General features: G+C 42.2%; 1 protein-coding gene across 1 annotated transcript; it reads right to left on the bottom strand.

Annotated features, from left to right (window-relative positions):
* Positions 1-263: 263 nt before the first annotated feature.
* LOC147106152 (uncharacterized) lies at positions 264-8219 on the bottom strand. Its single transcript, XM_086008992.1, is given in 3 exon segments — positions 264-1544; positions 1547-3479; positions 8106-8219. Coding segments are annotated over 2 exon segments (1812 nt in total). The 5' UTR covers positions 3273-3479; positions 8106-8219; the 3' UTR covers positions 264-1458.
* Positions 8220-12221: the final 4002 nt, after the last annotated feature.

The following is a 12221-nucleotide window of genomic DNA, read 5'->3' as shown; positions in this document are numbered from 1 at the left end:
CCAGATTTTCTGCCTGTCCTAATGGCAAGCTGCTCCAAGGAGCTTGCTGATGGAATGCTAATGAGGCCTGACCATGAAAATGGTTCAGGCCTCTGACCACTTTCATTGGGTTGCCGGTGGGCTCAATCAACCCACCTTCCACTCAATGGAAACAGTCACATGAAAATATACCCCTTAACCTTGGTGGAACTTGTTGAGTCAACTGCCTTCCTTCTATGGTTCACAGCAACACACTTCGAATAAATGTTCACAACACAGTTGAGTATACGGAACAGACTTTATTCATACATCATAGGTGATCAGTACGAGTGTAGCATTAGGTTTCTCTCTCTCTCCAGCTACCTAACTAGTCCTGAAAAACTCTCCTTATATATCCTGGTAGCTTACTTCAAAAGTATATTTCTCAGATAAGTAGACCTTTGCACGTCTCACCCATCTAACTTCCTCATGATTAACTACCTCATGATTTAGCTGTCTCTGGCCCTTCCAAAGGACAGCTTATTTTACTCAAATTGTAACAGGCATCCATTCTATACTATGGTTAATTGATCCCTCCTTATATTTGTTAAACTAATCACTAAAGTTATACATTAATCACTCATGGTCGATGTTGTTCCAGTCAGGTAATTCCTTGCAGATGATAAGACATCTGGAGCGGATCATAATTCACTCCCTCTCGCTCATAGGCAGGCTCCTGTTCCATCTCTCCTGTTATCTCTAGGAACCCTATTGCTCCATGACAAGTTATAGTTATATACAGTTCAGTTTGATTATTAACTCTCCAACATGTCCAACAACACTGGTGAGCATATTTTTTGTAATGTTACAGTGCAGAGGTAAGTTTTTCCAAATAGTCTTTTCTACTAAAGGATACATTAAAGAATCAAACCTGAGGACATTCTGACCAACATCAGTGGGGCCTGATTGAAGCAGTACAAATCTTGTAATAGTGGTATGATTTTCACCACTCCGTATCCCACTAACATAGAATCAGCCCATTACAAACCCAAGTAGCTTACAGGTATTTGAATATTGTTCTGTCATCCCATTAGTTTGCAAATTGGTACTCGACTAGGTTTAGTTGATAACTCCAAAAGAACTGTAGTTCACCAGCATAACATTTGTGCAATGTTAATGTTTTTGGTCTTTCGTAGCCACTTAAACTGCAGTGCAGTTCATGAAGAGTACAATGAGCATTAGGAAGTATGAGGGATAGTTTTACTTCTGTGTGTAATCTTAATTCACTGGTTAGATGTACAACTATTTGGAACAGTTAAAAAAAAATGAATGTAAAAAACAGTTTGATTGCAGCATGAGCCTAGTGTGAGCTCAGCTTAGTAACAAAATACAATCTGAAGAGTGACTGTGCTGCCAGCCCTCTACTTTGAAGTTAGACATGTGCTTTTTTGTTTTGGCTCCTCACTGCCCTGTGGATCTGATCTTCGACAGAGCTTTGCATTAAGGTTGGATAAAGTTTCCCTCTAAATTTTCACCAACTTCCTTATCTCTGAGGGTGTGACCTTGTTTCAGGGCTTTAGATCTTCTTCAACTGCTTTGTATGGCTTTCCATACAAAGAAGGAGGTGTTTTATGTTGGACTTTCTTGCAAAGCTGGTCATCTTGTGTTGATGAATTACTATTTACACTGTTCATGGTATTCTCTTCCAATCTGTGCACAAACCAATTCTTTATGGCTGGAGTAACTCTGGTTTCCTGGAGCCATTTTGGATTCTGAATTACCTCAGTGAACTCCGATACCACCGTAATGTTAGCTAACCTATCAAACTCTTTCCCTGTATTGACTCTCTTTTTGCTGTCCATTATATTTTGCATTCGTTTACTCGCCAATTTTGGGACAATGTTTTGAAGATCTTTGTCCAGTTCCGTCTCCTGTTCCTGCATCTTTGCTTGGACCTCTTTGGATTCCTTTGACTTTCTTGAAAGCCATTCATTGAACGGCAATCTGTGTATGAGATGTGTCCCTCTTCTGCAGTTGCCATCGTCCAGTTCTTTGATCTGAGATGCTTTGCCTGAACTTGGTGAATTACTTTCTGGCACTTTAAAAGATGTTGATTTTGAAAGTGCTTTTTCTTTAATTTCTTGATGCACTAATTTAATCTTCTGCACTTTCTTGCTGTTTGAATTCTGGGACACTTGGCTGCCATGCTCTGAATCTTGAACCAGTGTTGCTGTCATCTTGCATGAACTCACCACTTGATCTTTAGATAAAACAAAAGATAGTTTAGAAGACATGGTCCCAGTTTTGGATTTCCCTGTACCTAGAATAAGAGCTCTTTTCTTGTTCATCTCCAACTTTTCTTCAGTTATTTGTTTTTCGGTCTTTAAGGTTTTAGCTGGGCTTTGGCTAACAGATTTTCTGACTCCATTTATTACAGGAGATGATGTCTTTGCATTCTGACCATTTTCATCTGCACTGGGTGAAATTGAACAGCCGTTAACTTTCATATTCTTCTGTGTTCTGTTTTTGCTCTTTTTCTCCAGCCACATTTTTACCTTTTCTTCAGATTCCTTTTGCCTCTTTTGCTGATCAATTTCTTGCCTTTTACGTTCTGCTCTTTCCAGGCATCTCTGCTTCCTCTTTGTTTCTCTCTCTTTCCTTAGTAACACATTCTTTTGACGAATCCACTCCTTTACAACATTATTGTTTGAGTTTTCCAGATGACTGTCAGTTGGCACCAAACTTCTCTTCCTCTGAATGTCTCCACTCTGCTGTTTACTCCGGGTTCTCATTTTCATTTTCCATTTTTGAATGTGCCGAATAGACGCATTCGGAGTTGGGGCTGGATTGGAACGGAGAATTCGTAGACCGAATGGCTTCAGCACAGCAATGATTAATCTGGGCTTTTCAAAGTTCTTTTCATTCACTTGTAATGTTTCACTTTTGTTTGCTATGTGTTTTCTTCCTTTTTTAACTATACTAACTTTTATTGGACACGGTGGATTTTGGGAGCATGTGCTTTCAGCTTCTTCATAGTCTTCACTCTTCCCACATTGAAATACTTCAACATTATTAATGGTGATTGCTCTGGGGAGACCTTTAGGCTTTAAGGAAATCAAATTATTTGCCTCAAACCTACCAGGCTTCTTATAAGATGTTCTTTTAGGCAGTTGCCTTGGGTCTATGAGCTCTTCATCGGACCACATTTCTTCCGTATTGATGAGTAACTTTTGCATCCTTCTCCCTTTGGTGTTCTCCACGCTTTTGTCATTTACTTTCACTCCAGTTTCATTCCCATTCTTTATCTTGGCCATTTGCTTGTATAGTTAAACCTTCTTCTCTAGAAGCATCACCTCTTTAGGTTATGTTCAAGCACTCCTGGTTGAGTTCATATTTTGGCTCAGCAGTAATCGGACTCACAGGAGAATAACAGCTTCTTGCTAATAGCATGTTCATTGGATTCAACCATAAATTCATTCCTTAATGTTCAATGCTCCTAGAGAAAATCAGTGTGATGAAACCTACAAATGAACCACAACACAGGATTAAGCCATTGGGTAATTCACATAATTGCTCCAATTGGCAATTACAGTGTTATATAATCTGATAATGTTGTAGTTTACAGTTTTAATGCAGCACAAGATCAAACATTTTGGAATGTTTCTGGAATAACTTAATATCCTCATAAATGTAAAATCTGTTTAAAGCACTTTGTATGAGTTAAAGCTTGTATATTATAATATACTGACTGTGTTAATTTACTGGTGATTTCCAGAAGGCCTTCGATAAGGTTCCACATAAAAGGTTACTACACAAGATAAGAGCTCACGGGGTTGGGGGTAATATATTAGCATAGATAGCGGATTGGCTAACTAACAGGAAACAGTGAGTCAGGATAAATGGGTCATTTTCAGGTTGGCAAACTGTAATTAGTGGGGTGTGGCAGGGATCAGTGCTGGGGCCTCAACTATTTACAATCTATATTAATAACTTGGATGAAGGGACTGAGTGTAATGTAGCCAAATTTGCTGATGATACAAAGATAGGTGGGAAAGCAAATTGTGTGGCGGACGCAAAGGATCTCCAAAGGGATATAGATAGGCTAAGTGAGTGGGCAAAAATCTGGCAGATGGAGTTTAATGTGGGAAAATGCAAGGTTATCCACTTTGGTAGGAAAAATAAAAAAGCAAATTATTATTTAAATGGGAGAGATTACAAAATGCTGAGTTACAGAGGGATCTGGGGGTCCTTGTACATGAATCACAAAAAGTTAGCATGCAGGTACAGCAAGTAATTAGGAAGGCAAATGGAGTGTTGGCCTTTATTGCAAAGGGAATGGAGTATAAAAGTAGGGAAGTCCTGTTACAACTGTACAGGACATTGGTGAGACCACACCTGGAGTACTGCGTACAGTTTTGGTCTCCTTATTTAAGGAAGGATATACTTGGATTGGAGGCAGTTCAGAGAAGGTTCACGAGGTTGATTCCAGAGATGAAGGGGTTGTCTTATGAAGAAAGGTTGAGCAGGTTGGGCCTATACTTATTGGAGTTTAGAAGAATGAGAGAGGATCTTATTGAAACATATAAGATTCTGAAGGGGCTTGACAGGGTAGATGTAGAGAGGATGTTTCCCCTCGTGGGGGAATCTAGAACTAGGGGGCATAATTTCAGAATAAGGGGGCATCCTTTTAAATTGGAAATGAGGAGGAATTTCTTCTCTCAGAGGGTTGTGAATCTTTGGCATTCTCTTCCCCAGAGAGCTGTGGAGGCTGGGTCATTGAATATAGTTAAGGTGGAGAGAGACAGATTTTTGAAAGGTAAGGGAGTCGAGAGTTATGGGGAGCAGGCAGGGAAGTGGAGTTGAGGCCAAGATCAGATCAGCCATGAATGATCTTATTGAATGGCGGAGCAGGCTCGACGGGCCAAATGTCCTACTCCTGCTCCTACGTCTTAAGTTCTTATGTAAAATATACTCAATTATTTGCAATGATTACATCACAATCTTTAAGACTTCAGTGAAAATATAATACGTCAACTACAATTGCGTATTCTGGCTCAATAGAAAGAGAAACTAAAGTATTAACATTGCCTTATCAGCTACAGAATGTACTTCATAAACAACAGAGATAAAAATTAAAACCACAAATGATGGAAATCTGAAATTAAAACAGAAAATACTGGAAATACACAGCAGGTTAATGAGCATCTCGAAAAGAAAAACTAGTTAACATTTCTGATTTTGTTAGAACTTATGTGAAGGTTGGCTTTACCAGCACAGCGAAGCAGAACCATCCTGCTCCCAAAATGGTAAAATAAGCATAAAACCAAAGAAACCTAATAAGGGAGAGTTGGTAGGATTGGCTGCAAGGAAAATGAGTTTGGGACAATCACAGCCCAGCTCCTAATACGTAGATGAAATTTCATTTCACAAAAACTGATCACGTTAATACTAAACTACAGAGCAAAGCTCACTGTACACCAAAAGTAATTCATTGCATGAAGCAGTTAGAGATGTTCCAATGTGAAAAGGTGCTATATAAATGCCAGCATTACTGTTCATTGGCATTTTTAATTATAGGGACATTGGAGCCAAGGCACATTGCTGGACAGAGGGCAAGGAGATATACTTTGCATCTAACCCAAAGTAGATCTGACCTAGGAGTGCTTGAGTGTTGTCGAATTGAAGCCATACTCTGCATTTAATCCATGTTACATCTTAGCTGGGAGGGCTGGATATTAATACTGTCAAATCAGAAAAACATTCTGTCTCTAGCACTGGCATTCTTTACCGTGAGGAACACAAGCATTCACTGAAAAATATGTTAAAATAAAAACTCCAGCCTAAACATTAAAATATTAAGCAGGCCCACTATGAAGGAGACTGCTGATCCACAGATCCTGTGTACTTCAATTATTTTTGTTATTGATGCAGAGCCAACCTGCTCCTAATTTTTAAAAATGAATGTAAAACTAAAGAATCTTGGCTTGATGGTTAACATATGTTCCTGATTACTCACACTGTTGAAGAAGATGTCACAAAATGGCCATCAGTTTTCCTGTTCCCTCACAACTGCAAAACCTAATGCGGGCGATTTTCAGGCACCAATTCCACTGGGCAGGAGGCGGGTGGTGCAAGCCCACCACCTGTCCAATGGGATCTGTCTTAGGCCTTGTCAGTTCTCATGGTCAGGCCTCAGTTCCATTATACCAGCGAGCTGCAAGTGCTGAAGCAGCACTCACAGGCAGGTCGCTGGTTGGGGAGGGGCGATAATTCCTAATATATATTAGAATTATACATGCTTCTTCTGGCCCCACAAAAATCCTTTTAAAAACTTCCCTTGTGCTGTTTTGTGAGTGGCCTGTGGCGGTCCCTTTAAGGGCCATCCACTTAGGCCATTCAACACTTCACCCATTGGTACCTCAAAATGGTGTCAGGGTCCCACAATTAGCAAGGGACCCTGACTCAAATATTGAAATAAGGCTGTGACCCCAGTCTTAGGTCCACATGCACACTTTCAGAAGATGTCATAAAAAGCCTGGTAAAATTTTACACTGAGTTTTATTGAGCCTGGTAAGAATGGAAATCACACATCCTCCAAGTGAAACAAACCAGATTAATTTGAGTTCAATTAAAATTAATTAAATTTATGAATGTATAATGTACTTGGTTGGGAGGAAGGAGTTGCAGGGATAGGGATTTGCATTGGTTCTTCCCACACTGACTCACCATCTCAGCTTGTTGGGTAATGTGGAGGCTTGGCCAGGAGCTTCCTGAGAGGGAGTTAAAATCAGAGGGCCAATGACCATGGAACCAATACAGGTAGACTATCCTTTATCCGAAAACCTTGGGACCAGCTGTGTTTCGGTTTTCGGAATTTTTCGGATTTCAGAAGGTTTTCATCTCCGTATCTGACAATAAACACTGTTGCTTAGCAACAGCTTGTAAACACTCGGGCCCTGCCTTGGAAGCGTCTCTGAAGCTGTTGCTAAGCTACAGAGACTCTTTCCACAGCCTGACTGTTTAAAAAAATGCTAGGGGAAGAAAAAAACCTAACAAAACAGCTGCTGATTTCTGCTGTTAGAGCGAGGTTTCCGGCTCCCCCTGCTCCGTATCTGAATTCCTTGACTTAGCGGGGGTCTGGGGCTCGACTGCTGCCGCCAGTTGTGGGAAAGCCGGATATCGGCTGACTCCTACACTAAGCTGGCCCGCAAATCAGGTTGGCGGGGGGGGGGAAGAAAAGACTATCGGACGGGCCGCTGCAGCTATCGGACGGGCCGCTGCAGCTATCGGACGGGCCGCTGTATTGTTGGGTTCACTCTCCCGGTACCTCCTTCACACTGCCCGGCTCGGCCTGCAATCTCCTACCCAGGAGGGAACTCTGTGACCCTCTGCCCTGTTCACAGGGAAAGGCAGAGCTCCCGGACCACTCCCGTCATGTTTGGCGCCACTCGGGTCATGTCGTGCGCACGACTTACGCGCCACGAAAAAACTTTAAGTTTTTAGAGGTTTTTGGTTTTCGGAAGTGCGGATAAAGGATAGTCTACCTATACTGTGTACCTCCCGTCAGATAATTGACATTGATGTTGGTCTGAGAGCAGATTGGTGGAAGGCTGGAAGCAGGTCAGCAGAGGCCCTGGAGCAAGTCAGGGTCAGATGGCGCATGGTGCGCAAATGACCAAGAAGTAGGGTATTGGGGGAACGTTTAAATGAGAAGCACTAACACCCAATAACAACAAAAAATCACTCCCTGTGAATTGATTTGGAGAAAATGGTAAATATCAAAAAACTAAATTAAGAGCTTCCTGGTATATGATTAATTTCATTGTAATTACAGAGCTGTGTGTAAATCACAGCCTAGTTGACCTCTTCTTTCATACACAAAATGCATCATTGATTACAAACAAACAGAGAAGCCCACAAAAATCATTTATATTAAAAGAAAGTTAATCTTGTAAAATATAATTGATTGAGTGTTTGTCATTGCAGTGGAATCTAGAACCGCAAAAGGAAGTGGCAGCTCGGGGCGTTGTTTTTTTAAAGCAGTAATTATTTTCATTTTGGACTGTCCATTCAAATTCTATAAGCTACTTGATACCACAATGTACTTGAACGGTTGTTAAGGTTTGATAAGTTTGGAAGTAACTTACTGAATTATTCCAGAGACCCTTCTTCTTCTGTTTATTGCAGTGCTTCCCAAGCAACTGTCGTGCAACCAGAGGTTTAGAAGTTTAATTTCCGCCCTATGTCTTTCACCAATCCAATTTGACTATAAAGATTAAGCATTGCTGATCATGGTCGCTTCCAGCTGTTGCTAGGTTATGAGCAAACAATTTAACAGGTTGCCATGGAGGCAAGAGTTGTTTACCAAGTTTCTGAAAAAGACTACAGTCTCCATGAAATATAGTATTTAGCAAAATGTTTCGTTGTGCTACTTGTGCATACTATCATTATGACAAAATGTTAAATTCTCCTCGCAAAAAGCTTTAAAATAACTAATACTTGCACTTATATATCATGTTGTCTCAAAGCACGCCATACAAGAATCCTTTTGGAACACAGTGAGAGTGACTGCAGTTATGTAGGCAAAGATGGCAGTCGAGATCGAATGACCAATCAATCTGTTTTTAAGTAATACTGGTTGAGAGAAGAATGTTGACTAGGATAGCTCTCTGAGCTTTTTCAACTGGTGCATGAGCTTTTAGGAGTCTTTAACATCCTCCTGAACCACTGTAACAAGTAGTTAGGATCTTGCATTAATGCCTCATTCAAAAGATGACACATCCAACAAACACAATGCAGCACTCCTTCAGTACTGCACTGGAGCATCAGCCTAGATTCCGCATATATCTCCTGGTGTGGGCCTTCATTGCATAATCTTCTGACCTAGAGGCAAAAATGCAATCAGCTCAACCAAGTTAATATTTTTGTTTTGCCAGATACTTTTTTGATAAAGACAGTGTTCCTTTAAAACAAAACATTGCCGTGGTAAATTTAAAGGCCTCAGGCCAGGTTACAAGCCAGAAATTCTAATTTCCAAATATTCAGTGCACATGTGAGGAATGGAGGAGAGATCCAGATTTAAGACAAAACTGGCTTATAAAATAAAAGACACATCTATCCAGGTCACCATCACTGTCTGTCTATTTGTGTTAATGGAATGAGTTGTGCTGTGAAATCCCAGCTTGTCTGAACAACTCTAAACAGTCCTGAATGTAATCAAACGTAGCAATCCGTAAGGGTGACCCCGAGCTTCCGGTCGCCTGTCATTTTAATTCACCGCCCCATTCCCACTCGGACCTCACCGTACTCGGGCTCTTGCATTGTTCCACGGAAACCCAGCGTAAGCTCGAGGAACAGCACCTCATCTTCCGATTAGGCACTTTATAGCCTTCCCGGACTCAATATCGAGTTCAACAATTTCAGATCATAACCTCGGCCCCTATTACACTTTTACATATATTTTTTATCCACACCTTTGTTTTGTGCCCTTTCCCCTTTTTTTTCTCTCCCACATGGCAGCTGTCTCTCATTCTGCCAACACATTTCACACCTAATCTAGAGCCGTCTTTTGTCTCTTTACTAGTCCTATCACCATCTCGTCTCGTTTTGAATACCTCTTAATGTCTCTTCACTTCTCTTTTGTTCTTTCATCCCCATTTCCCAGCCCCCAAACTGGCCTTTTAATCTGTTTCATTTCCTGTGTTTTCTCTCAGTCCTGACGAAGGGTTTCGACCTGAAACGTTGATTCTGTTTCTCTCTCCACGGATGTTGCCTGGCCTGCTGAGTTTGTGCAGCATTTTCTGTTATAGCAATAACTTGCTTTTCCTTCTATTAGCCTATAGCGTACCAGCCCAAGCTAAAATATCCAGCAATCAGCCTTACATCATTAGAACAAGCACTAAATGAGCAATCAGCTTTGCCTTAATATGGCAATGCTCGTTAATAACCTTTATTTGATAGGAGAATTCCTATAAATTTAACAGCCTTTGGGGAGGGGCAGCTGTGGAATATGCTGATTAAAACACATTGGGGGAAAAGTTCAGTTGGTTAACGCCTCCCATTAGCACCTCCGAGGGCGCTAACAGTGCGCTAACAACTTATCGCCTGAGCACGGTGATTCTAGCGCCGCTCGTGAAATTGACCTGTCGTTTTGTGATGGCACTAATCACTACCGCCATGATATCCTGCACCTGCAGATCATGACGTCATGCAAGCCTGCAACACTCCGGTAGCGCCCCGGACCAGAAATTGATTTGCGGTCCCTGCCTTAGTGCCTGCCGCTAGGAATGACAGGTAGAGGGGAACGTTTTGAAGTTGGGAAAGGGCTGGGGGAGCACTATTTAAAGGTGGGCGCTTCCTGCTTTTTCTTGTCGGCAAAAGTTTTGGTATACACAGGTTGAGAGGGAGAGAGACGTCTGGAGAGTTAACGTTGTCCTAAGGAGTTTTGGTCCTCAGCACCACTTTTGAGGTTCCTATTTATCTGAGCTTCATATTTAGCACATTTAGAAGATTTTATAGCGGCTGTAGTAACTTGGGGCATTGGCCTCCAACTTCACCTTCAGAGGCAGCAGATGCGCAGAGATAGAGTGGAAAACATGGCCAGAGGGAGGAGGGCCAACAGGCCTCTGCACAGTAAACCTTGTTAAATCCGTGAATCTTAAAGTATGGTGTTCTTCAATAAATAGACGGAGACTGCAGATTAACAATCAACAGGTGTTTACTGGATGAGGGTAGTCTAAAGACTAACAGTACAGATGCCTGCTCAAGGCTTATATACAGGTGTGGTCACTGCCGGTACTACAGTATACAGGAGCTGTAAAAGTAGTTCTCTCTTAAAGGTACATACACTACAATTCCTCCCCTTTTAGATTAACAGTACCATAACATTCAAATAACAGTTAACACTTTAACATGCACATTAACTGAAATAGTCCATTTATAGATTCAGTCTTTGGGGCGGCTTCCTGATCCTTTCTGGATAGCGCCTTTCCTGAGTGTCTTGTTCTTGGTGCGGAGGTGATTCTGGCCCCCTGTCGTTGGTTAGTTCATCAGTGTCTGCTGCTACTGTTTCTGGGGTAGATGCTACCGGTATGTCGGGTTCATCCCCAGGTACGCGAGACATGGGGTTGACTCGTTCCTGTGACGCTAGGATCTGGTCGACATGGCGTCTCACAATGTTCTCCCCGACATCCATTGTGTACATTAGTGGCCCCTGCCATGTGCATATCGTTCCGGGTTGCCATTTCTCTGTTCGGTAGTCGCGGGCCAAGACTGGTTGTCCTACATTGAAGCTCCTTGTTGGCTTCTCATTGATGTGCTGGAATTGCTTATGCTCAACATTTCTTCGCACATTTGGTCTGAGCAAATCCAGACGAGATCTCAACCTTCGGTTAAAGAACATCATGGCTGGGGTCTGGTTGGTAACTGCGTGTGTCGCATTTCTGTAGGCTAACAGGAAATTGTCCAACTTATGCTGTAGTGGAATGTCATAATCGCACATGGCCCTTACTGCCTTTTTAAAGGTTTGTACGAACCTCTCAGCCAATCCATTTGTGGCTGGATGATACGGGGCGGATGTGTAATGCCTTACCCCATTCCTTCTCATAAATTTCCGAAACTCTTCGGACACAAACTGTGGTCCGTTATCAGAGCAAATCTGCTCTGGCAAGCCGTTCCTGGCAAATATGGTCCGTAGGACTGCAATCGTTTTCTCCGTAGTGGTGGAGGACATTTTGATCACCTCAGGCCATTTCGAGTGCGCATCCACTGCTATTAAGAACATTGAGTCCATGAATGGACCAGCAAAATCAATATGCACCCATTGCCATGGAGAGGAGGGCCACTCCCATGGGTGTAGAGGGGCATGTGGTGGTGCATTTTGGACCTTCTGGCATCCTGAGCAGCTCTTTGTTAGGTCCTCGATTTGTTGATCGATCCCCGGCCACCACACATAAGCCCTAGCAAGGCTTTTCATTTTCACCCCTCCCAGATGGCCTTCGTGAAGCTCATTGAGCACTCTCTCCCTTAACTTGGGTGGAATTACCACTCGGGATCCACACATCACTGTCCCCTGGCATACTGACAGCTGTTCTCTTCTGAATGAGAATGCTGGCAACAGTGAGTCGCCATGTGTTGGCCATCCCTTCACCATCAAATCATATACCCGAGACAGTGTCGGATCATTTCGGGTCTCCTTCTCTACATCCGCGTTAGTTACTGGCAAGCGTTCAATTATCGACGAATAAAATATTTCGACAGGGTCC

This window comes from Somniosus microcephalus, chromosome 16 (genome assembly GCF_052327205.1).
Source record: "Somniosus microcephalus isolate GS21.2 chromosome 16, FLI_Smic_1.0, whole genome shotgun sequence".
NCBI classification, from domain to species: domain Eukaryota; kingdom Metazoa; phylum Chordata; class Chondrichthyes; order Squaliformes; family Somniosidae; genus Somniosus; species Somniosus microcephalus.
Note: the sequence above shows the minus strand (reverse complement) of the source record. Positions and strands in the feature narration are given on the sequence as shown.